Here is a 27,592-nt window from a genome sequence, read left to right as displayed (position 1 = left end):
AAAATAAGACTTGACCTAAAAGTCTTAGTTACCAGGTCATAAAATCCCTTTAAAAAAAATAAAGTAATATTGTTTGTCTTTATTAATATTTGTCTATAGTTTAGTATTGACGAAATCTGTGATTAAAGAAGTATAATTAATTATCTTTGACAATAGAATCAAAATACAAACCTATAATTTAAATTAATTAGACGATTTTCGACCTCTGGGCGACCATTACTAAAAATAAAAATACTTATTATCCAAACAATAATTATTATAGTGGGATTACTAGATAATTTTCCCTGAACACTAATTGTTCAGCAGAATTAAATGTTTTGATCGGGATTACGTACCAAACTCCTGTTATTTTTCAATTATGTACTTTTATTAATGACAGTAGTAGTATACGATACATAGTAGATATGCGAAAATACTTACCGAATACACCTGCGATATAATTAATATCGTTAATACTCCTATATACTTCATTCTGTCTCTACCTGTGAAAATAAATAGAATTTAATACGACATTTGAATTCGATCTTCAGTTTCTTAAGAGCATTCGTAATTTATAGTAAATAATTTAGTGCGTAAAAGCGTTTGCTTTTAATAAGTATTTACCTATCATTTTTCTGTTTAGTATATAGAAAGTTATATATTTTTTAAATAAAGTAAAATATTTCTATCTGTTCAATTTTGGGGTTTAAATTTTGAAATGTCCCGCTTGCTTTTCTTCTACGTATTGCCGCAGTGTGTAAAAGATTTGGAGTCAGTCGTAAAATAATCAGAAGTTTGTATTTTTTTAAATCTTAATATTCAATAAAACTGAACTTTTTTTTTATTGCCCGTGCAGGCAGTCGAGCATACGGCCCATCTGACGGCGAGGGCTTACCGTCGCCCATGGACTTCAGCAATGCCAGCGGCAAAGCCTAGCCGCTGGCATTGCTGACCGTTAAGTTAATGTACAATATCCAACAAAATAAGCACCCTTGGTATCTCTGCCAGTGCTCCGGTAATTTTCAATGCCCTTATTGAAGAAATCAAGTGTACGAGTGTCAAAAAACTCTTCAAAAACATTTTGTACTGCCATTTGGGTATTGATTTTTCCCAGCCGAGAATTATCAATTAAAATCCTCACGTTTTTACTAGAAGAGGTAGGGTGTAAAATGTGTAAAGAAAGTGGGACGATCTTCAATCTGAATTTTGCCACGCTAATTTGGATTATTTATTTGGATTTGGATTATTTGAAGAGCAGTTCGAATCAACATGAAATGTCTGTAAAAAAGCGGTGAAGATGAAAAAAAATAAAGGTATTAAATTAATTTTAATTTATGATTATGAACTAAATAACTAAAAAAAAATTGAATTTTAATGTAATTTCTTTGGTTAGTGTCATAGTAGTAGTACTGTGGTATGTAATAGAGATAAATAAAGTAAAATACTTCGTTTTTACAAAGTAGCATATTAGAGTTTTATTAGAAACTAGCTGACCCGGCAGACTTCGTAGTGCCTCAATCGATAAATAAAAGACCGACGCGACGGTTTCACATCAAAGGAAAAACAAAAATGTTATTTTTATTTCATTCCAGCATTTTACATATTTATTTACCTTTTAAGCCTTCTCTGAAGTTCCACAAATTATTCAAGACCAAAATTAGCCAAATCGGTCCAGCCGTTCTCGAGTTTTAGCGAGACTAACGAACAGCATTTCGTTTTTATAGTATATATAGATGATAGATGATGACAAAAAGTACAATTAGATGTTTATGGATTTTACATACATACGTATATGTATAAGGAAAATATAGGAAAATACACCAGAATACTGCTTTCTTTCAAGATAGGACGTAATATTAACTCGCACAAAAATCTGCTTTTAATCTGCATATTTATTCCGCGAAACAGTCGTGCCTTTTAGTTTGTGGGGTGTGTTAGATATTACAATTTCGTCTTAGGTTTCATGTTTCAAGATGGGTGCCGGCGCATAATAGTGTTTTCTATGGACTGCGGTGTCCGCATAACATGAGTTAGGAGCTCACACATTTAATTTTGTTTTTAATAATAAAGGGTACGCTTTTAATGTGTGTCAAGAATTTCATAAGCTACGATACACATAGCTTTTCGATATATTCTTCATTGGAAAATTCTAGAAATTTCATTAACATTCGTCGCATGCAATTCAACATAACTTAGCTAAATTTCTTTATTCGTAAAATCATGTCAAAGGTAAAATGTACCCAAAAACGTGAATACAATTTTTGAAAATAACCTGTAACCCCTGTGCCAGGTTTTTATTAAAATACCAGTTATATTGTTTCTTTTGAAACAAATGCAATATTAATATATTTAAAAGCCTAGGCGTCAAAGCGTCAACTAACAGAAAAGCATGATATGATTTTTTTAAATCAATCACAGATTGTCCTGCTTATTTCATCCGTGGAGCAGCTATGCATTGTGGAGGGGTCAACTGAGACTTCGAGCTCACGTGAAGTGAGGCATTCACGCATTCGGCATTCACTAGACATTCACGTTCATATTAATGTCTCAGTGGCCTTTGGTAATAACTTAATAAAAGGCAGGCAGTGAGCTGATGTCTACATAACTAATGCAAATATATTTCAATAAGCCAAAATTGTTTCGAAAATTCTTTTCGTGATCATAATATGCAAATTGATATCAAAGCGATATTTATGTATAGTATTTAAGATATAATGGAAAATTAAGTTATTCATAACGAAATTGGAAGGAATCGGCAATATTTTTAATACAGTGTAGAATTGAATATTTATACCTTCTGCATAAGCTCTTTATTTCGATATCTACGATATTCGATTTCTCAATGTGTTTTCTGGCTTTAAAGCCATTGATATCTTCAAGGATAACTTTTTAAGTTAGGTCAAATACGTAGTAAACTTAAAGGTAAAACATTTGAATATGCAGAACGGAGACATTAAAACTTTCTGCTTTTCCTCGCCGTACCAAATCCGAAATCGGAATGTTATCGGCCACATCAGAGGTCCTTTATTCATGAGCTTGACGAATAATTCCTTACCTGGACAGACCTATGGAAATTACTCAACGTCCGGATCCCAATAAGTTATAGATCGGATCCTACACTTGAAATGGATGTTCGCAATTCACGTGTCTTAAATATAGCATTCGAGATAAATGCGTTAGGATAAACTTTTGTTTTTGTTGAAATATGCTAACAATTCTTTTTCTTTTTTCTAACAAATAAATTTGAAAAGTCTTGTTTTGGTCGAAATTAAACTTATTGGATGTAATACTAGTTTCGATAAAATCTTATGACTCAACGAGCCACCGATTTTAATTATTTACCGACGCTATTACAGATTGGAAAAGTCGAGAAGCACAATCAAATCGCTTCGTACAAATATTTAATATTTTTAATCCATTCATATGTAAATGTATAAAACATGTTTCATAAATATTTGTCTTTAATACGTCCCTAAACGACTCACACTCATCGAATTATTACGAAACATGTTGTTGACACCTTAGGATCGGCTTTTAATACAGCACATTCAACGGACGACATGTGTTGTATGTGTAATTTCAACAAATGAGTTAATCTCACAGACCTAGTCATAGTCACAGCTGAGGGTGGCTGGCATCATTATTTAAAACCAAATGATTACTTTTCAAAACGATTACTGCAACTTTATTTTTTATATTATATTAAATTCATCTCTGTGTTCTAAATCTGACTACACATTGCATCAAACCAGTCGAGTCGTCAGAGCTCTACAACACTTTCACTGTATTACGTCATTTTATATGAATTACATTCGTTCGAGATAAACATTGGTTGTGAGTGTTTGAACGTGTAAGATTATCTCCTCGACGGTCTTGTCATGGACCCAGACTGGAATACCACTCTGATTCCCGGTCTGAAAATGCTAATATTTGGAAGTTTGGATGCAATATTTCTTGCCTTAAGTGTATAGTCCGGTACGCATATTACGAAAAACTCCTAGACTGCGCATCGTGCATTTGAGTCGTTTGACTTTTAAAAGAACCTCTGACGTTTTTACCTTCTGAGCTATGAAATAAATATCTAAAATATCAAACAAAAATCTCAAACGTCTTTTCCGCAGTTTTATGAAAAATTCAATTTTCCATCAGAATAAGTCCATTAGTCATATTTGTCGGTGTAAAGAGCCATGTCTTCTGTACCTGAGCGTAAAGCTTTTAGAAAATTCTATTACGAGATCTATTCTTCGCATTTAGAGCCTAATTTAATATTTAGGATTTGAAAGGGACTATTATAGGTAATTTTAGTTCAGTAAACGCCAAGTACAATTTACAAGGGACATTTTTTTTACTTCTCGATTTTTACCTTAAGTTGTTTTAGTTTTATGAAAGGTGTTTCGGTGATGCTTCATTTATTTCGAATAAGATATTTTTTTGTTATTTTTTCTATGTTGGAAATAAATTTTAATATCTAATTATACATTTTTTCGATACATGTAATAGAATGCGGTGTCAATTTCCATTCTCCAATTGCCAATATGCCCTTAAAGATACAAGAACGCAATCGACGTTCCTTTTCAAATTATTGAAAGATTTGGATCCTAATGTGAATATAAGATACTAGCGACCCGCCCTCGCTTCGCTTCGGAAACATTAAAACACACATGAAACAAAAAAAAAAATGTTCATCAGGGACAATGTCGGCTTCTAATGGAAAAAGAATTTTTCAAATCGGTCCAGTAGTTTCGGAGCCTATTCGAAACAAACAAACAAACAAATCTTTCCTCTTTATAATATTAGTATAGATATCTATAGCTTATCAAGACTATAATATAACTCTAAATTATTCTGAAACGATAGGGAAAATGTAATCTATTAAGAAATTAAAATTTAACAAAGCTCAATACTGAGAACACATCGTTGTCTGGAAGTTCAGAAAACATATGTACAGTACCCGGCGATAAATATTGCACATCGACCGTGGGAAAGAGACGGTTAATTTTTGCTTTGTAGAGCGTTATATTTTTTTTTTTTATTGCTTAGATGGATGGACGAGCTCACAGCCCACCTGGTGCTAAGTGGTTACTGGAACCCATAGACATCTACAATGTAAATGCGCCACCCACCTTGAGATATAAGTTCTCAGTATAGTTACAACGGCTACCCCACCCTTCAAACCGAAACGCATTACTGCTTCACGGCAGAAATAGACGGGGTGGTGGTACCTACCCGTGCGGACTTACAAGAGGTCCTACCACCAGTGATTACGCAAATTATAATTTTGCGGGTTTTGATTTTTATTACACTATGTTATTCCTTCACCGTGGAATTCAATCGTGAACATTTGTTAAGTACGTATTTTATTAGAAAATTTGGACCCGCCTGCGGGATTCGAACACCGGTGCATCGCTACATACGAATGCACCGGACGTCTTATCCTTTAGGCCACGACGACTTCAATCTCTGTCGCACATTACCTAATTGACATTTAATCTCCATAGATAGATACGATACAGATCTCCGAGCAAACCAGCGGACCACTTAGCGCTGCACTACACCAGGCAACTGACCGGAACCGATGGAGGCTGACAGTAGACAAGCTAAAACGGAGTCACGATCCTCAGCAATGAGGGAGCGATGGAGAAGAAGAAGAAAGAAGATAGATACGGGATCGTTGGTGTTTCATCGCACACAGGTAACAGTCTACAACAATAACAAAATTAGACGACTGTTTCTTTCTAAATATCGATGTGCAATATTTATTGCCTGGTACTGTATGTAGCAACTAATCTGAATGCCCTAAAATACAGCCTCGCTTAAAAATTTCTCGTATGGATTTGTTAAGTATCTACTAGAAAAAAAACCATACGCGAACTTATTATATTATTATTATTTCTTTATTGCTTAGATGCGTGGACGAGCTCACAGCCCACCTGATGTCGAGTGGTTACTGGAGCCCATAGACATCTACAAAGTAAATGCGCCACCCACCTTGAGATATAAGTTCTAAGGTCTCAGTATAGTTACAACGGCTGCCCCCCCTTCAAGCCGAAACGCATTACTGCTTCACGGCAGAAATAGGCGGGGTGGTGGTACCTACCCGTGCGGACTCACAAGAGGTCCTACCACCAGTAAGTTATATTTATATTTTTTATTATATTTATTATATTTATACATTGCTCATTATAGCAGTTTTCGGAATAAGAACGTGTATTTTTCAGTCTAATTTAGTGCCTGACGAACTCTACTTATAGAATTAATTTCATAACGCAAATTTTACCTTTGTACATATTAAATACTAAGAAACAGACAATGAATGGAAAGAGCTTAATTTTTGTTTCAATTTAATTATATCAAATAATGAAAATATAATATAATAAAAGGGCTTATTTTAATCATTATTACTTTTTGTGAATCAATCATATAAATTATATAGAATATAAGACGAATTAAATTGAAATTGTCTTTTAAATAATTTTCTATTATTTTCATAAATTTAGTGTTCATTGTATTATTATTTTTTATAATTGAGGGATTATTGGTAGCCCGGAGGCCTTTGCAATTTCACTTGAACAGGTAGGTGGGCGAGCAAGGGCTCAGCCAGGACGGGTGGAATTTACTAACAGCTACCAGAACGCCTCCACAGAAGTCCTAAAAACTCAAAAATAGCTGCTTCACGAATGAATCTACTACCGGATCGGAATCGCGACCCGCTGAGAAGATCCGGCGAGAAACTCAGCGGGCTGATGTTGCTGAACTCATTGCCGAGTTCGACGAGTACGGTGGTTGACGAGTATGGTGTGTTCATTATTGCTATACGTCATTATACTAAAATGAAACGAAGTATTTAATAAACGTAAAATGTTGTTCGAAACTAGAGGAAACAAGAGCTTGGTCAAGCGTGAGTTTGTTCGACTGATTAATTAAAACTACTTGCCTGCTAGAACGTTTTTAAAAAAAATGCTTTATTGTAACACAACGTAGAGTATAGTTTCACTTGAGCAGGTTGATACTTCGAAACAATTCTTTAAAAACATTCGAATGATCGACTTACATTTGAGTCGACTATTATCAAAGCCGGCAATGTGACTTTTGGACAATTATTGGTAAATCAGAAAAACGAATTATTGACTTTGTATTCCATTGGCAGTCACAAAACTCTTCGGAACGACATCTTAGATAAATAACAGGTTAACTATTAACCTTTATTTAATGCAGGTTTTGAACCGTATTCTTTGAAGGAGACGATTATATTCAAATCAATCTGTATTGACATATCAATAACATTTTTTTGTCCAAATGCACAGATTGCCACCTTTGATAATAGACGACTCATTTCAATGAAATCCTTCAAAATTATAGTGAAAATAATATTTTCTTCCTCGTAATACCCAAATCGTCTACCTAACTTTCATTAATTCGTACCATTGAACACAAAATGAACTTCCATTGATAGACTCAGTGAATGAGTCAAACGGCTAATTGCATCATTAATAATCGCTATTCGCCTTAATACTCATTAACTTCAGAATTTTCGAATAGGCTTTCAACAGAAAGTCGTTAAATTCGATATTCCTGTACTATATCTGTAATCCTAAAACGGTCAATTATTGTTCTAATCTTAGATTTTGTATTAGTAAATTAAAACAAATCAATCAAAAGAAGAACAACACAGCGTGTGGTCTTCGAGTTAGTCCAATTTCGAGCGATAATATATTAGTATGTATATTGTATATCCGTTTTTTTTTCCTACCTAAGCTGATGGTCTTGAGAGACCATTTCAGCGTAACCGGGCGACTGGGTGAGCTCGCGAGGCTTAATCCTTACGTTGTTGCTAACACGAACCCTAGCAAGAGCCGTGCTTCGCAGAATCTACCACCGGATCGGAAACGCGACCCACTGAAAGATCCAGCGAGAAACTCAGTGGGCTGTGTCTGTGAGTTAATTTACTCGCCGAGCGCTTCGTCGCAAGCTACGGGTTCGACGAGAACAATGACCGGGGGATATATCTGTATGCACATACTTTATCTTCTGCAAAAACCGGATGAACCTTTAAACTTTCCCGAGAATTCGATCGAATTACTGTAGTACACAGGAGCACGTTCGCCTCGTCTAAGCAGCATGTAATGCGATATCTGTTATAATAAAACAAAACAAAGTTCTCACCGTTCACCGTTAAAGTAATAATAGTCTAAAGGATATGACAATCATTGTACTCGTATCAAGCGGTCATCCACAGTGCGTTTCCAGAGATCTTTTTTGCCACGTACCATCCGGCTATGGAATGAGCTCCCCTCCACGGTGTTTCCCGAGCGCTATGACATGTCCTTCTTCAAACGAGGCTTGTGGAGAGTATTAAGCGGTAGGAAGCGGCTTGGCTCTGCCCCTGGCATTGCTGAAGTCCATGGGCGACGGTAACCACTCACCATCAGGTGGGCCGTAAGCCCGTCTGCCTGCAAAGGCAATAAAAAAAAAAAGAAAAGCGATGTGACTATACCAGCGTTCTAATCTCGCAGGCAGGATCAATGTTTTTTGAGTAAATTCGCACCTAACATTAATTCACGATTCCACACGAATAAGATCATAAAATCAAACCCGGAAAAATATAAGTTTGGCTTGTTACCGGTAGGGCGTACCTATTGTAAATACGTACGGGTAAGTAGGTACCGCCGTCTTGTCTATTTCTGTCGCAGCCGTGTGGTCTGATTTTAAGAGTGTGATAGCCGTGATAAAAAGATTTTAAGTGATTAAAACAGCCCATAGACCTATTATAACGTGATGAATTTCACCACCCATTTTCAAACCCATTCAGAGGTTAAAGCCTTAATCATAAAGTATTTTTTTTATTGCATAGGTTGGTGGACGAGCTCAGAGCCCAACTGGTGTTAAATGGTTACTGGAGCCCATAGACATCTACAACGTAAAAGCGCCACCCACCTTAAGATATAAGTTCTAAAGTCTCAAGTATAGTTACAACGGCTGCCCCACCCTTCAAACCGAAACGCATTACTGCTTTACGTCAGAAATGGGCAGGGTGGTGGTACCTACCCGCGCGGACTCACAAGAGGTCCTATCACCAGTGAGTATTATTTATCATGCTAATTATGACCGAAAGGTTACTCAATATTTTAGTTCTTCTAGTCTAAATTGATTAGCCGAAAATATCTGACTAAAATTTGTGCTATGAACTTAATATAGCATCAATTACCGAACAAAGAGGCGTAATAAACGATAAGTTTACGTGGATTCTCACGTCCATGGCTCCGCACTAGTCATTTTAAAGACAATGGCAGCGTACTAAAAAGCCATTATGTATGCTAAGCACTCGTGCGCGCTTGATACCGACCACCGTTCGCTGGTTCAGTGCGATAGTCAATGATTAATACGTATTTCCTTATTTTATATTACATTTCCTTGAGAATTCCTACATATTACCAAAACAAACATCTCGAAATACAATTCAAATAACGAACTAAACAGTGATAAGGATGAAAAATTTTTCAATCACATTTTTTTAATTTATTTATTTATTTATAACTTCTTATACTATAAAGTATAAAGGCGGACTTAATGCCATAGGCATTCTCTAACAGTCTACCTTAGGGGAGTGCAGAGATGAAGCTTGGTAGGTGTAGTGTGAAGGTGATATTACTGAAACATAATAATATGTGTATATATAACATACATAATATTTATAGATACAAATACTCGTACTTAAATAAATACATATACATAAATATATAGATATACATAAATATACACATATACGTATCATAAATATATACATATAAAAACATATATAAACAAATATTATCAATTAGATGACTCTGCTAACTCTCTGAGAAACAGTTCTCGAACCTTCGTCTTAAACGCTTTTATGTTATTGTGAAACTACTTTTACGATTTAATATCGCGTTTTTTACCGTCACTAAATTGCTAGTCGCGAAAACTGTCAGTCTTCACTGAACTAAGAACAAAAACCTTAATTAAGAGTAATGAGCAAAGTTACTGCTTATAAAATAACGAGATTATGTAAAATGTCACGATTCAAATGAAAATAAAATTAATCCTTTGTTTCTTATGCTTCACTAATGGAACCGAATTACGCTATTCTCTGGGCATCAATAATTGTATGAAAAACATAGATTTATTAAAAGTATTCGACCTCCTCCTATCGTATGTTGATGCTAAAATCAACTTTACCTGGGCGCATATAATTTGATCGAGAACTTACATAAAAATTATAGAATAATTATAGAATTACATACATTGCGTTAAAATTACATACATAATTATAATACATTGCGATAACAAAAAAAGGGAAAATTTGAGTCTCAACTAAAGAAACGTTCATAATATGAAATAAACATATGTTTATTTTTATATAGATAGGGAAAGGATCTCAGACCCACCTTAACATAATATGGTCGACATCTCAAATGTATTGTTGGCTGTCTCGTAGTTAAAATTAGAACGCTTAAGACGGGTGTGGGCAGCCGTGGATTCACGCGGGATTACGCTCTATTGCTACTTACGAAGACTTCTAAGCTTTGCAATATTGATATTAAAGCTATTCTTTCCATTGGAAATTCTCAGTTTTAGGTACGTATCTATTTAAAAGATCACCTCTATCTAGCATTTATTTATTGAACATATTATTGAACAATTAACAAATGCTCATGGCAGATGTCACCTCAATTATAGGGTACAATCGACAGTGCATTAACAACAACAAAAAATTATAGAACTAAGATTTGATTACATTTAATTGGTTGCTTTAGATTAATTTATGCTCCTGCATAATTGCGCCAGTCGATACGTACTTACCAAGCGACTTACAAACCCGTTCACACTAAAATACTCATAAAATAAGGATTGGGTATGTAAATATAGGCAGGAGTACAAAGTTTATATACACATGTAGATTTCCAGATCCAAATCCAAAACTTTCGTTCGACATACTTTAACTAACATACTATTAAGACGTTCAAATTGAACGCGTATTATTAATAACAGCGTATTATTCGCAATGCTATATAGCCTTATCGGGTACCTATTGTACGGGATCGCTTTGAAGACAAGAATACGAGATAATTCTATTGTTCTGTCCTTTCACAAGTGTCGGCGCTTAAGCGTGATGTCGTAGTCTAATGAAATATTTTGAATAGTTCAGTGAATTGATGTAAACAGAAGCCACCTTTTTAAGATTTAATTTCAATGAATTCAGCTTAATAGCCTTAGTGCAACTGTACTGTCTTAGAACCAGACTATTCCATAATCTACTTGAATTTAAAAATGAAGTTCGTACACTAATGAGAAAGAATTGGTATTATCTCCGCATTTTAAATACTTAGATATGATTTAGTATAAATAAAACAATTTTATCTACTCACTGCAAATAATTCACTTCTCGGACGGAATAGATGTGCACTAATATTTTTGAATTAAATTCAGTTTACGACCGTTCGCGAATGTATTTCAAAACAAGTCGCGTGCGCAGTCAGTCTGGTTGCTGCAATAACTACCAGATCGGCGGTCTTGCCGTTCTCCTGCTGGAAGGTATACCAACGTCACGCTCATAGACCGGTTCAACAAATCGGCATCAGTCACACTATCGTGAGCAAGTATTACAACAGTGCGAAGCATTTCATTTCATAAGAACGAACAACAAATCTACACTAATATTATAAAGCTGAAGAGTTTGTTTTTTTTAAACGCGCTAATCTCAGGAACTACTGATGCGATTTAAAAAATTCTTTCAGTGTTAAATAGCCCATTTATTGACGAAGGCTATAGGCTATATAACATTACGGTAAGACGAATACAAGTGGAGCACCAATAAAGAATGTTTCAAAATATTTTCACTTTCTACGTAAATGAAGTGGGGGCTAAAATTTAGCGTTATGCCAAAGTAACTATTCGACGCGGACGGAGTCGCGGGCAAAAGCTAGTTAAGTCATATCGCTTCGTTTATTTTGTTATAATTTCTATCTGTAACACATAAAAGATACGCAGTACACCACCTACTCTTATTTTTAATATAGAATCAATATAGAGTCCACAATTTCTCTTTTTATTTTGCTTGCCCGTGGCATTAAATTATCTCCCGGGTACCCAAGTGTTCATATATTTCCAATAGACAAATTAATTGCCGTATTAAATCAAATCGTTTGCCCTTATTTCATATTTTATTGTCGTTGTTTGTTATTTAAGAACGTCAAGCGAATCGGTATGCATTACGCTACGGTGTAAAAAAACGTTAATGGAATATTTTTGTAGTGATTTTGCGTAAACAACATTAAAAGAATTACATACATTTATATTGGGTTTTTCTCGTGTTTTTAAATAAATCACCTTTCGTAAAGATCCGCTTTTGCGTGTGCATTCACGCAAGAAACAGAAAGGTTTAAAATTAGCGAGCGAGTTTTAACGTCATTTTTCCTTTATCATAATAATTATTGAATTTTGTTTTGTTTTATTGGTGGATACCTCTAATTAACAAAGATACGACTTTTAGGGTAATGCTGATATGTATTCAACGGACATAGATCTAGATTTATCACACACCACAACGCTACAATGTCTCAATAGTGCGGAATATCAATTTCATCATATTCCTGCAATAACAAATATTAAAATTAGTATATGAAATAAGATGCCCCACTCTCATTAGGTCCTAATCTCAATCCGGGCTCATAACAATTAAACCTAGGGAGAAATTCGTGAATATTTAATAAAACTCTCAAAATTGGATTCCGTTACGAAATTATACCTTTTAATATCAATCCTCGTTTCTCATTACATTTTAAATTCGAAACGTATAAAACCAATTAAAACCGACATGCTTTGACTTACATTAGATTTTTGCCTATTTTGGGGTTTCCGTACCCGTTAAAACAACTGGAATTGGTATATTCATGATCGTTAAAATTATCCATAAGTTTCTCACAACCTGTTTTATCCGATTCTAACGGAGTATATAATTAGGTAGGCAGCGGCTTGGCTCTGGCATTGCTAAAGTCCATGGGCGACGGTAACCACTCACCATCAGGTGGGCCGTATGCTCGTCTGCCTACTAGGGCAACAAAAAAAAAAAAATTGAAATAAAGACACACAGGAACAAATAAGGTAGGAAAGGCTTTAGGCGAATACCAGAGATCATAGTAGCGGTATAAATGGCCAAGATATAAGTACTTATGTATCCGAACTTTCTTAAAGGAAAAGAGAAAAGTCAGAGGTTCATAGAATTCTATACTACCATGATGAAGTAATAACATAATAGATCGAGGAGGTTCAAGTTGATTAAGATTTGTGGTTTACTTATATTATTTATACTAATTATTATACTATACTATTTATTTTAATAAGACTTTCCACTATATGCCTTCGTAGGGTGCTGGAATTCTTCGGACATATTGCTCGTAAAGAGGGTCACAATCCAGAACAGCTGATGGTGACAGGAAAGGCAGATGGCAACCGTCCCAGAGGACGCAGTCCCAGAAGATGGTCGGACCAAATACGATCTTCTCTAAACATCAACTTCCGCAATGCCCTTCATGAAGCTAAGGATCGCAGCAGATGGAGGGAAATCGTACGTATCGATTGTAACAATAATGAGACCTTAGAACTTATATCTCAAGGTGGGTGGCGCATTTACGTTGTAGATGTCATGGGCTCCAATAACCACTTAACAACCAGGTGGGCTGTGAGCTCGTCCACCCAACTAAGCAATAAAAAAAACAGTTTAAAAAGTTTTACAGATAACGGAAGAGTACAGATCTCTCTGAGCGAGTTCAGATTTTACTTGGCCGATATTTTATGGCATCCGTGAAATAGCCGTGGAAATTATGTTACGATTTCACCCTTCCAAACTTTTCATTTATCTTTGAGCCGGCGGAGAATCAAGGTAAAAACTTATTAAATTTACAGAAATCCTGTTGATTTTTTTTGTGCTATTTAAGTGACTTTGAATATTTCATTAAAGCCACGTGTTTATGCTCTTAGAGCTGTAATAAATTATTCATGACGCGAATTAGTTTGAGTTCAAAGTTCAATATAATATTGTGACCAACACAGAACTCGCAATTAGGAAGTTTTGTTCTAAGTTGTCAAGCATGTAGCCTATTCATCTCATGTACGTATTTTATGAATGTTAATTTATTAAGTAAGCGCGGTTTTAAGAAAAAATAATCTATTTATAGTTAAGCTACTCAATTTTATTATTACTTTTAGCAGTTGGGTTTTATTTTTAATATAAAAACATATTACGGCAGGCTGGTTTAAAGGATTTTAACAATAAAACAAAGATATCAAAATAATTTCGGGTTATAAACTAAAACCCGCCAATTTTGCGTAATTGTGATAGATGGTATTGAAGCCTGTTTTTTTTTATCCTACCTCAGCTGACGCCTCTCTCTCTCTCGGGGCTCAAACCTGACGTTGTTGCTAACACGAATCCTAACAACTAATTCAACTAATAATTAAAAATCCATTTATTTTCAATGTCATCCCCAAGAAAATCATTCACGTGATAATAATTTTCACTAATAAGATTACCTTTTAGATTTTTTTAAAAATTAAAATCATCTAAGTTTCTTAATTTCTTCGGTAGTTTATTAAATATCCTAACGCTCATACCTAGTATACTATTATTCTTTAATGTAGTTTTGGTTTTTGGAAAACATAGCTTATCGTCGCGTCGATTTCTGTTTGCCACATTAGACATCTTAGTGAATCTATTGGGACAAGTTTTAACAAAAGATGCAACTTCGTATATATATAGACAAGGAAGGGTAAAAAGTTTATGCTTTGCAAAATATGGCTTGCAGCTGTCGGCTATTGCCAATCCAAACATAGACCTTAAACACCTTTTTTGTGCCTTAAAAACTTGATCTTTTTGCGTTGAGTTTCCCCAGAAAATTATTCCATATCTAAGACAGGATTCAACTACACCACGATATGCAGTTAGTAAGGCGTCTGTGTTTAAAATAGAGGATAATTTAAAGAGTGCATAGGCCGAGGAGCTGACAAGAGCTGTGGTTCGCAGAATCTACCGCCGGATCGCAAACGCCACCCACTGAGAAGATCCGGCGAGAAACTCAGTAGTCTGTGTCTGTGGGTTAATTTATCTAGCCCTTCGTCGCAAGCGACGGGTTCGACGAGAACGATGCCCGCTGTTTGGGGTACCTAAAAGCACCGTTAGTAGATCGGGAGGACCGGAAATTACGTGTTTTGGGTGACCTTGACTGCTTACCATTCGGTCCACAGGATCGGGAATGTAGTTACCGGCGGCCACGATAAGAGGGTTCTCGTGTCGTGCCGTTTTATCGAAATGCATTGATGCCAACTGTAAATACTTACTGATGGACTCTAGGTCCAGGTCGATATTCCTGATGAACCACGGGGCTCCGACGGCTATCCTGCAAAAACGGGATTGAATGATTTGAAGAGGTTTCAGGTTGGTGCGGGCCGCATGAGTGAACACTACACTTGCATAGGCATATCGGAGCGTATGCAAGTTTTGTAGGAGGTCACCTTATTTCTAAGGGACATTTTACTTCGCTGCAAATCGCTGCAAATCATCGGATAGAGGCGTCTTAGTATGAACGCGGCACGTTCGCGTACCGTCTTTATGTGGGGGCGGAATGTTATCCCTCTGCCGAGAGTGACGCCTAAGTATTTGACCTTCGGGGCCCACGGTACGGGTTTGTCGTACATGGTGATGGTGGGTGGGTGGGTGATGGGCGAATGGTGGAGGTGCTTACACGCCTATTCGGGAGTGGGATGCTCGAAGTGGTATTCGGAGGGCGACCCCTTTTGAAGACCACCACTGTGCTTTTCGTGGGGTTGATGTCGATGAACCCTGTGAATAAGTAGGTATCTCCATCTAGCCTATATCTTTACGAAGTAGTGACATGTAACAATTTTAACCCTAAAATAGACTAAGTACGTTACGTTAAACAAATTAATAGAAACTTCAAACTAAAAGTGAATGCTAAAATCCAATTATGTGTATTATGTATGTGAATGGAGTAATTAATAAAATATTCTCTCTCTTTCAGATAACAGCATTTCTCAGCAAAATTATATTAGCTACATAGACAATTCAATATAGGGTTTTTTCAATAGGGACGCTCGAACTTTGACACCTCATAGCGGGCATCTTGGTAAAGCGATAGCTGTCAAATTTAGCATGAACACCGCTAAAAATTATGGCAATATCACTTAATCAAGTTTTATATTTTATTTTTAAGTTCGAGCGCTCTTAATTCAAAACTCTTTATACTCAACGGTTATTCAAACGGTACAATTTTATGAATAGGCGAGTGTATCGTTGTCATTTGTTTCTTTATCCTTAATTTAAATTTTTAGAAACACTTTAAGAATAACTTTAGAATTTTCCAGAACATATTTTAAGTATTTGAAACAAAATATTAGCATTAAAATGACAATATATACAAAAAAATTTAATCGAAATGACGCACGTTCTGTAGGGCTCTTATCGTTTCAATCTCAATAGCTGTTTAAATAATTGTCATGTTTGACTAAAATACGATAAAAAACAATACGACAAATAACAAAAAAATATCTTTGGTTAAACAGAGTAGAATATACCAGTAATGATTATATAATAAAACCTGTGTGGAACGTTCGAAAACTCCATACTTGTTTGGATATCGAATTTTTGCTTTCATTTCTTTTTAAAATAGGCTGGGGCTGTCCCAGCAAGACGATTAATACGATGAATATCGTTCAAAAAGTGTTCCTGTTGATGACGATGTTGATGAGTTAAACTTGCAATGAAATAATCTTGTACTAAAATTGAATATCAAAGGTGACTGTTATTTACATGTTGAATAAGTGATACACAGAAAAAGCTGGATCTACAGGGAAAATATACTCAGATATTTTTTTGTTTTTGTATTGCTCATTCTTTTGTCGTGGAAGTCATTCGTGAGCTTGTGTTGCTAACTTTTTTTTTTATTTATTGCTTAGATGGGTGGACGACCTCACAGCCCACCTGGTGTTAAGTGGTTACTGGAGTCCATAGACATTTACGACGTAAATGCGCCACCCACCTTGAGATATAAGTTCTAAGGTCTCAAGTATTCAAGTATAGTTACAACGGTTGCCCCACCCTTCAAACCGAAACGCACTACGGTAGAAATAGGCAGGGTGGCGGTACCTACCCGTGCGGACTCACAAGAGGTCCGGCCACCAGTAATTACGCAAATTATAATTTTTGCGGGTTTCATTTTTATTACACGATGTTATTCCTTCACCGTAGAAATCAATCGTGAAAATTTGTTGAGTACGTATTTCATTAGAAAAATTGGTACCCGCCTGAGATTCGAACACCGGTGCATCGCTCAACACGAATGCACCAGACGTCTTATCATTTGGACCACGGCGAATTGTATTATTTAACCACTGTCCCACCCTAAAAACTGGAATATGAATGTTTGGCCTCAAAAATAGACCGGATATACATTTCACAAATATTATTTTAAAAAGGATGAAAAGAAAATAAATCATATTTTAATGACATGTAAGTCTTTAAATTGTTTGCAAAATAATCCGTATTTGTTCAACATAACAATAACATTCACATAATATCTATTGTTGCAATATTAAATCCGTACGTACGATCACTTGGCTGCATTTGCCTTTTGTAAGACCACAGAATGCGGCGCTTGTCATTTGTGAGGAGACACAATCAAATCACTTTAGCACGAAATCGAATCGATTAGTTCAGAAATGCATATTGCGCATATCTTGAATATTATTAACTAGCTTTTGCCCGGGACTTCGTCCGCGTGGAATAGTTCACAAATAATGCTTTATTTTAGAACTAATTTGGTTAGCATAAAAAACGTTATAGTGAGCCAACCTTAACATATAGACATATGCTGTCGCCGACCTTTTTTTAGATCTTTTAAAGGGGAACAATTCTGTCATACATTATTTTAGCGAAACTTTAATCGTTTCTACAGCGCACGCAGCGAAAGCTGTCAAAAAGGAAAAAAACAATTTTGAAACATTATTTATAGATGCTCCACTTGTATTGGTCTTAGCGTAATGTTATATTGCTTATAGCTTTCCTCGCTAAATGAGCTATCTGACACTGAAATAATTTTTCAAATCGGATCAGTAGTTCCTGAGATTAGCGCGTTCAAACAAACAAACTCTTCAGCTTTATAATATTAGTATAGATAGTATACTTATAGATGTTCAATATTAATAATAATTTGGAACATTATTTTATTATTTAACTTTTTTCACTATTTGGTTGAATGTTATCACGGCCCAAATAATATAATATATTATAATTAAACTAAACTAAAGATATTATGAAAATACGACAACAAAACTATCTTGAAGTCTGTAATCAAATCCAAATCAGAATAGAAGAATCTCTTGACCTTTTGGTGGGACTCTCGGGAATTGTTTTATTTTTTCATTAATTTACAGTTTCTTCGAGTTTGAACGTTTAATAACGGAAGCCACCACTAACCGCTGGTTTCTGTGATAGTATATAAGTGTAGGAAACTGAAACAAATAACTAAACGTGGCTTCTCGGATTCTTCCAAGCATGCCCCTACAATCTCCTTTATTTTCATCACATTTCATTTTGTTATTTCATTTGAATTTATTCAATTTCATCCCATTCGATTACAGTTAAATCAACTCGATTTGCTTCATTTCATTTTTGTAGTAATGAAAAATAAACTCGACGCTGGCAACAATAAAATCCAAATAAATCGATTGTCATGTGGGGCGGCGTGCTCGGCAACCTCGCCTGTAATAGGAAACCGGGTGATGGTAGACCGCGATGCCACGGCAGCTTCGGGTGTAGCGCGGCACCAATAAGGCGGGTTCCCAGCCCGTCGACTGAGGGAACCGGTGGTCGTGTTGTCGGCGTCTGGGGGACGGCGGGATGGATGTAATATGCTCTGCGTCAGCTCTACCCTGCCGCTTCAATGGTCCCGACTGGGCTCCAGCCCGGTTCGGGATTAGGTGCCGGCTGTGAGTGGCAGAAGGTTTTGGTGACATTCCACTCGCACATATCAACGGATATTCACCGGATTCCCATCCACGCGGCGGTGATTTTCTCCTGTAAAAAAATACAGTTGCTATACTGAAAATAAAACGAAGAAGAAGAGTATCCTAGTTGTTTGTTAAAACATTTATTAAAACGGGGAATATGAATCCCCCGACTAAATAGTAGGTAATTTTAAACCTCTTGAAAAATTTTAGTGAATTGGATTTTATTTCATTTAACTTAAAAAACTCTTGGAAACAACACCATTCTGAAATAAATAAATCAATAATGAGTGAGCACTTGAGAAACAATGAAAATCTTATGAAGATAAAACACCGTCTCCATCAGAAAGATAACTATTTTATTATACACGATGAAGCAGTAAAGTATCTCGAAATAAAGACTTCATAAACACTGCGCAGCAAATCTCCCGGGTTTTCTTCAAACGCCTACAAAGTTCACAACAATATTAACAACATCATTGATTTCCCAAGATACATAAGGGAAGTAGCGAGATTGTGTACAATATTAAATAGCTCTACGAAAATTTGAAAAAGATGGCCTTTTGTACCTGAACTATCTATGTTGAACTGTATGCGATACCTGTGGTCGTTAATACATGCAATACAATTTAGCTTAGATATCTTAAGCAAGGAGAGGAGAGGAAAGGAGAAACTAAGCAAGTCCACAGGCACTTTCGATTATGTATTTAGAGCAATTAAAAAACTTGTTTACGTTACTGTTACCGCACGCGCATACACATGGTAACAATAGTCGTACTAGCTTCTATTGCATTAAAGTATATGCTACAATCTATATATTAATACGTGAAGTAAAAACTTTGTATCCCTTTTTACGAAAATTGCGCGGACGGAGGAGTATGAAATTTTCTACACTTAAAGAGAATACAGAGAAGAAGTGCACAATGCTAATATTTTTTTAAAATAATGCATAAAAGATACATTAAATCAATAAAGAAAACATTACACACACTATATACCATGTATTTGACGCACACACGCATGCATACTATTTATTGTCAAACTTTTGTTCTTGACGTCTGTTGTCAAATTGAGAATAGATTAAATATTGTTTGCCTTTGTTAATATTTTTTATAGTGTAGTCTTGGCGAAATTTGTGATTATAGAAGTATAAAATACAATCATAATAGTGTAAAAACTTACAATTTCAATTAATTATAGTCGAATTTCGACTACTGCGGGACCTCTAGTTATAATTAAATGACTTCCAGGTTATTTGATTTCGTTTTTGACACTTTATATGAAATTACAATCCAATCCGATGGCGATAGCAGAAAAAATTGTAGAGTGTGTATAATTGTATATATAATACTATTATATTGAAACCCGCACTCCGCTGTAATTATAATCACATGTCGTATGAAAAACGAATATTTCAACACACTACTCCCACGCTACCTATCACACTGTTACACCCCATTCCTGTAACCTAAAGTATTTCGCACTTGCTATTTTGTACCAATTTAAACTTCGGTACTGTTTGTTATACGGTACTTCTATGATAGTCTTTTTTTTAAATCAAGAGTACACAGTGTTCATTATAAAGGAAATGTTACAAAATAAAATATTAAGGTTACACGAAATAAAAGATTAAAATAAAAGAACGAGTTCATGATATAATGGTCTATGGTAGACTAAATGGCCAAGGATTATCTCAGTCAGCTCATGGGCAAAAAGTGCTGGTGTGGCGCTTCCTGTCTCAGCGGTTTAAGAACCGAGAGAGTACAAACACAGAAAATGAGATTTTTATTTATTTATATGCTTAATAATTAAATAAATAGGTCTACTTATAGAGTTTTCGGTTTACAATACTAGTCATTTGAAACGTAATTGATTTATAGTTAACAATAAATTCTAAATAAAAATAAATTTTATTTAAGAAATGTACTTATGTAATTATATTATTATGTATATACTAAATGTAATTATGGAATACGATTTCGGTCGCGGTAGGAAACACAAATGCCGCACAAACGGTTCACAACATTAATAGTGGGTGGGTGATTACGGAATCGATACGGATATCAAAACGAACGCACAACTCCTTATTAGTATGAACGCTTTCGACGTGGCAGTTTTGATTGAAAACCTCGTACTCACCCAAAAACTAGTCAACAACGGCGAATTAAAAACGATAGCGGAAGCTGACTATATTCTATCTATTGCTGAGTTAGCAGCAGCTTTCAATGTTACCATCGAAATAGTATTGGTCCATTTTCGTCAAATTGGCAAGGTAACAAACCTGATAAGTAAGTGCCTCACGAACTGAACTTATGAACGCGTTAAGCTAAGCCTTGTAGCTTAGCAAACAGTGAAACGAAGACATTTTAAACCGCATTGTTACTTGTGATGAATAATGGATTCTTTCTAGGTGTTTTTTGGATGTTGGTTAGACCCTGGTTCAGCACCCAGGCAAAGCTTCATACGAAAATTTGCCTCTAAAAAAACTCATGGTTACTGTTGTTGCTTGTGATGAATAATGGATTCTTTGTTGGTGTTTTTTGGATGTTGGTTAGACCCTGGATCAGCACCCAAGCAAAGCTTCATACGAAAATTTGCCTCTAAAAAAACTCATGGTTACTGTTTGATGGTCTAGTGCCGGTATAATTCAGCTCTATTTCTTACCAAATAGCGCCAGCCTTACTGCGGATGTGTACTATGAGAAACTGGATACTCGTACATACGATCAAACAGATGGTTTCTAAGCTGACAGACAAAGTTTAGACAACTTGTTGGGGGGAGGAACAATTTAAAACCCAAGAAGCGGTACAAAATCTCTTTTAAAAGTTTCTTAGCTCTCGCGCACCTGACTTTTTCAAGAAGGGCGTTGAAAATGCGCTGGCGGTGATGCATCGATACTATGATTGCATATTTTGATTGATAGAAATAAAAATAAAAAATTATAAACAAATGACTAACTTAGTGTATACCAAACGGAAAGTAGCTCTAAAGTCCTAATACAAAGCACTGCCTGCTCTCTCAAGCGGTCCTGAACAGGATACGAAAAGAACTAAAGATTGAATGAAAAATACAAAAAAAAACACAAATTCAATAAAAATTTGTTTGCTTGTTTTTCGAGAAATGGGCAACTTTCACAATTTTATTGGGTATAACCTAAATCGTATGATATTTAATTGGTGAAAAAATAAGCCAATGATATAAATTATTGAGTTGGTCGTAGTTAACTCAAAAAATGTATTGCGTGTCGTGGTAAAACCCAGGTAAAAAATATCGGGAACATTATTGTGATCATAGAAGCCGTCGTATCCTGCAGGATAAGACGCCTGGTACATTTGTATCGAGCGATGCGATTGTGCCAGTATTTGAATCACGCAGACAAGTACCAATTTTTCTAATGAAATCCGTGCTTAACAAACGTTGACTTTTACGGTGAAGGAGTAATATCGTGGAATAAAAATGGAACCAGCAAAAAATTTCATTTGCGTAATTACTAGCGGTAGGTTGTCTTATGAGCCCACACAGATTGGTATCACCACCCTACCTATCTCTACCGTGAAGCGGTAATGCGTTGCGGTTGGAAGGGTAGAGAACGGTTGTACTGTAAATGTGATTTAGAACTAATGTCGCAAGGGGGTGGCAATATTAACATAGAGGATGCATATGGGCTCTGGTAACCACTGAACACCAAGTGAGTCGTGAGTTCGTTCACCCATTAAAGTAATAAATCGCTGTAGATGAGATGGATGAGAAATCTTAAAAAAAACTTTGAATTGAGGGAGATCCGTTAGTTTTGAATAGATTCAACCTACGGTTTATCTTCATTTTATAAAACTGGAATCAGACATAAGTAGTCTAGTTCACATTCATGCATCGCTCACGACAGTTGAACCTTGAAAAAATGCAAATCTCTATAATATTTCCATTCACTACAAAAAATATTAATTACCACAACACAACATATTTATACGTGATTCAATTAACGACTTATGTATTCAACGAAACACGAAATGGTAATGTTACAGACGCTATGGCACTCGTTCTTGTTTGGAAGTAATTAACATAGAATTGCTTGCTGTTATTGGATTGATTTGTGCACAGAGTATTGTGTTATATAAAAATAGTGTTGCCATTATAAAATGGACATGAAATATGGTATGAAAACGTGGAATTATAAAATGGAATGAGATATGTCTCAAATTAGTTAAAAAAGGCTTAGAATTCAGAGAGTTCGTGTCCATTCCTTTTTCTTTTGTCTCTGATACTACTGTTCCATTGATTACCACTATGTCTGCAATTAAACATCTTAGTCTATTGAAAATAATAATAATATAAATGATCATGGAAACATCTAAACGCGAAAATATTTGTAAGTAGTGCCTTGGTTGTAAATTTAACATGTTCATAAACGATGGTTCAAAATTCAACAAAAACTCAAAGCTTTTTTTTCTTCCCTGCCTATTCGCTGGTAACTTAAGGGGCTATTTCAGTTAGGCTACGACTGTTAGGTGAGCTTACGAGCTCAACCTGTGCTTAAGATTGGCGCTAGCAAGGGCAGAGTTTCGCAGAATCGACCACCGGATCGAAATTTTAGTCGCAATCGACGAGTTTAACAACTCAAAGTGGCTGATATAAACTTTACCGCTAACGAACCAGTCAAGTTACATTAATAATAAATAAAATCTGAAATAATTTTCAGTAACATTTCCTGTATTAAATTCTCTTCGAATATCATATTATCGTAATATTTGACTATAGATTAAATACCATATCGAAATAAATTATTCGATTATTTAGCTGTAGTCATTTGCACAGATACTATCTTTATTCTATCTATACATGGCACTTCGACTATTGGACAGAACGGAATAATTTCATGCATAGAAATGTTGTATTCACTGGATATTAGCTTGCAAATTGAATGTGGTTGTATCATGAACCCTGCAAATTGGAGACACATGTATATATAATGCTAGTATAATGGTACTAAAAACACATTAATTACTTCCTATTGTGAAATGAGTAACGTATTCATTTTTAGACGGAAAAAAAAGATGTGCGGAAAGACTTAATCCTCGATTGCATTGGTACAGCGTCTTACAGAACCAGCCAAAATAATAGCTTACACCCCACTATGAATACTTTTGATAGGAACTACAGAATCAGGGAAAAGAAATAACAAATAGGTCAGAATACTAGAATTGGACTGAAGACAATACATCGTCGGATGTGTATATGCAAAAATAAATTGCTTTCCGCACGTTCATCGGTATTTTCTCATAAGCTGATGTATTGGATAACAACGACACCTTTTGCATAGTAATATCCTTAATCGTTCGACCTACATTTCTGGATTGTGTTCGTGGTCTGTAGGAATTCCAGAAAAAAACAGCAAGAGACTTTATGTTACAACCAAATTTCATTATAGATCGATTATTACTTTTTAAATGAGAACTATTCTTGTTTTCGAAGACGATTAACTGAGAAAGACATTAGTATACCCGAGGAAGAGATTCATTCTCATTTCCAACAATACGTTCGGTACATAAACAACGCTTTGTAACAGGCTTCGCCGGGCCACGGCTTTTGAGAATACTTACAAATGTTGTTAGCTCTGTGATTTCTAAGGTTTCTTAAGTATTACTCGGAATATAAAAATCAGATTACCTACTTTAATAGCTACATAAACTATAAATTTCTTTATATGGAAATATTTAGAAAGTTATCAACAATCTACTATGTGTTAGGATGTTTTGTGGCCCACACGGGAAGGTATCACCTATTTCAGTCTTAAAGCAGTGATTCGTTTCAGTTTGAAGGGTGAAGAGCGATTGAACTGTTATACTGAAATTTAAAACTCTTGTCTCTATGTAAGTGGCGGCATTTTCTTTATTTATACCTGTGGCTCTTGACCATTTTATACCAGGTAGACCGTGAGCTCATCCAGCTTACTTACGTAATCCATTTTGGTCTACGACGATTCATGATTTCTATTCGGTTATGCCATGGTATACAAAACATATTAAAGAAGCAAATATTTCTATAAACGAGCAAATTTACTAAGCAGTACATATTATTATGTATTTCAAGTTCCATATAAGTAAGAATGTAAATCATCTAGAAAATGCATCGTTTTGTAGGTCTTAAAAATTTATACGGCTATCAAACTTCACGGATGTGCCGCGAAAGGCACATAAAAATAACACCATAAAACATCCATTATTAGGAATTCAATGGTGCCTATTTACGGGGCCTTTATAACGTGATATGAAATAGGCTGTTCCTTGAGGCAGATGTGGCACGATTCAACACTGCACATAAAAAGCAACAGCCCCGGTATTATGTTCGAAGTTCGGTCTTACTTTGAAACGTGCTTCTGTTTGCCACATATTAAAACTATTAAAGCCGTTTATTAAATCCGCGTTCCTAATGTTGAACGGACGTGGTTCTTCTTGGAGAATATTTTGGAATTTGATTGGTCTACTCTAAGCAGCGCAGCGCACGTATTTCATCAACAATAGTGAAAATCGCTTATACCATGCAATCCATTTTCTCCGTCAAACCATCATGGATTAATAGGTGTCTGCACAATAAAATGTTTAGTAAAGCAATATGTTCACAAGTGTGATTTAAAATAATTCCAGATTCCAATTCAACACTATACAAAAAAATCCGAGCTTGTCTAGATTAAAAATGTTCTTATTAAAAGAAAAATGTAATCGCAAAGATCTCTTGGACGGATTCGAGCATTTTTTGCTTTGATAGCGTCATTTATATTTGTCATAACCTTGGATGAGATAAGTACCCTTGTACACAGTTGAAGAGATTGGATTTACTCACACAAGTTTTTACTGAACTTGTATTAGATACGTTTCACAGTGTTGAGTTATAATTTTTACTGAACCTTTTAGTTTTAATAAATTTTGAGTCTAATATTTATATCCATAATTTTAAATCTGATGTTTCTGAGCCTTAATAATCTATAGGATAATATGTAATATTATTATAGCATAACAGTAAACCATAGTAGCCTCTAGCTATAAAATATAATTATATTTAATTTATTTAATATGAATCGCTCGTCTTTTTTTGGAACGAAGGTTCTTATGGGACGATGGGGAGGGGTACCCTTTTTTTTTTTTTTTCGGGTAGATGGCCGAACCTCCTTCGGGTCCCCGCGCAAAAGGGGCGCGCGGGGTATGTGAGACTCAACGATCTGCATGGTGTTGTGAGCAGACCGCGGGCCCAAGGATTTTAGGACCCACCCACTAAACGACTCCCCTGCACTCTTACACCCGACGTCCGATCCCCTCCGAGGTCAGAACCCGGATGAGGTAGGGGGGCTACCGCGGTCAACACTACAACCAGACGGCGCGGCTCACCCCAAGGACGCCCAGCCGACGGAGCCTTCGAGGCGAATCGAAGGCTCTGAAACGTCGGCCGTCTCGGTACGGCAGCCCGTCGGGCCGCCCAGACGGTGCCGCTGGTGTCCCGGAATACCCCGCTGGACCAGAACCAGCCTGCCGGGTCGGGACGCGATACACCGTCGACCGGTCGCTCTATTCACTCCACGGCAGCGCGCTAGAGTGCTGGTAACGCGCCGCGCGGCCTCATCCCCTCAGGTCGCCCCTTGACCTTCACCGGGGGGAGGCTACAGGGGCCGGGACGTACGGGCGTATTCCCGCCTCTGGCCCCCGGCTCGACGGCGACGGATCGGTACGGAAAGGGAAGAGCTCTCCCTCTCTCGCTCCGCCGCCTCCTTCTGCGAGATTGTGGACTCGCAGAAGTCGAGCATCGCCTTCCAGGACGCGTCGCTGCCGAGCATCGTAGCCACGACGCGCGGCAGCGAGAGGTCCTCTCCTATTACCGCGACGAGGGCGGCGCGTTGCTCGTCGAATCCAGAGGGGGAGGGGTACCCTAATCGGGAAAAAACGTCCGTAACGTAAGATTTTTATTAGTAATGCACACAGTGTACGACTTAACTTTGTAATAACGTACAAAAAATAACTTTTTTTTTTCTTTCATTGACCACGGTCTCAGAGTTCGTTTGAGCAATACACTAGCTCGCAAAGAACCGTGAATGAAGTGTACCACAATAAGTTTGCACGTTACCGAATGACCATAGGTTGTTGCGAAACCTCCAGTTTTATTTTCTTTATACCTCGTACAGAACTTAAAACTAATATTTTCTATCCGGTGTCCCACGACACCACACATCTTTTTTTATTTTTCTTATATAACGACATACTTTATAGAAACACTAAAACTTAAATTGAACACGACCACGGTTTCCAATTAAAAGACACGTCACATATATTTCGTTCGCGCAAATTATCCACCTCCCTAAATACTTGAATGAAAAACGAGGAGCAAGTTCATAAATAAATTAACGAAACAGAAATTTCACGTTATTCAAGCCAGAATGCAGATTATGTTTATTACGTAGAAGCACCAGCCCAGAACGTTCCATACGTGAGTGGCGTACAAATTATAAATACAATTGAAACGTTTCTTAAAATTAAAGCATTTTAAGTTCGATACCAATGCGTAGTATGTTTCTATGTTGAATAAGATA

The 27,592-nt window shown here is 36.2% G+C and overlaps 1 protein-coding gene across 1 annotated transcript in view; it reads right to left on the bottom strand.

The window, feature by feature from the left end:
- LOC101735353 (uncharacterized) overlaps positions 1-12,283 on the bottom strand; it is a 42,030-nt gene extending 29,747 nt beyond the window's left edge. Inside the window, exons 1-2 of the mRNA XM_038019314.2 lie at positions 11,370-12,283; positions 421-482 (exon numbers count right to left, since the gene is read on the bottom strand). Of these exons, the coding sequence (XP_037875242.1) occupies positions 421-471 (51 nt within the window). The 5' untranslated portion in view covers positions 472-482; positions 11,370-12,283. The remainder of the gene's footprint in view (positions 1-420; positions 483-11,369) is intronic.
- Positions 12,284-27,592: the final 15,309 nt, after the last annotated feature.

This window comes from Bombyx mori, chromosome 23 (genome assembly GCF_030269925.1).
Source record: "Bombyx mori chromosome 23, ASM3026992v2".
NCBI lineage: Eukaryota > Metazoa > Arthropoda > Insecta > Lepidoptera > Bombycidae > Bombyx > Bombyx mori.
The sequence above is the reverse complement of the archived record's forward strand: the minus strand, read 5'-3'. Positions and strand labels throughout refer to the sequence as shown.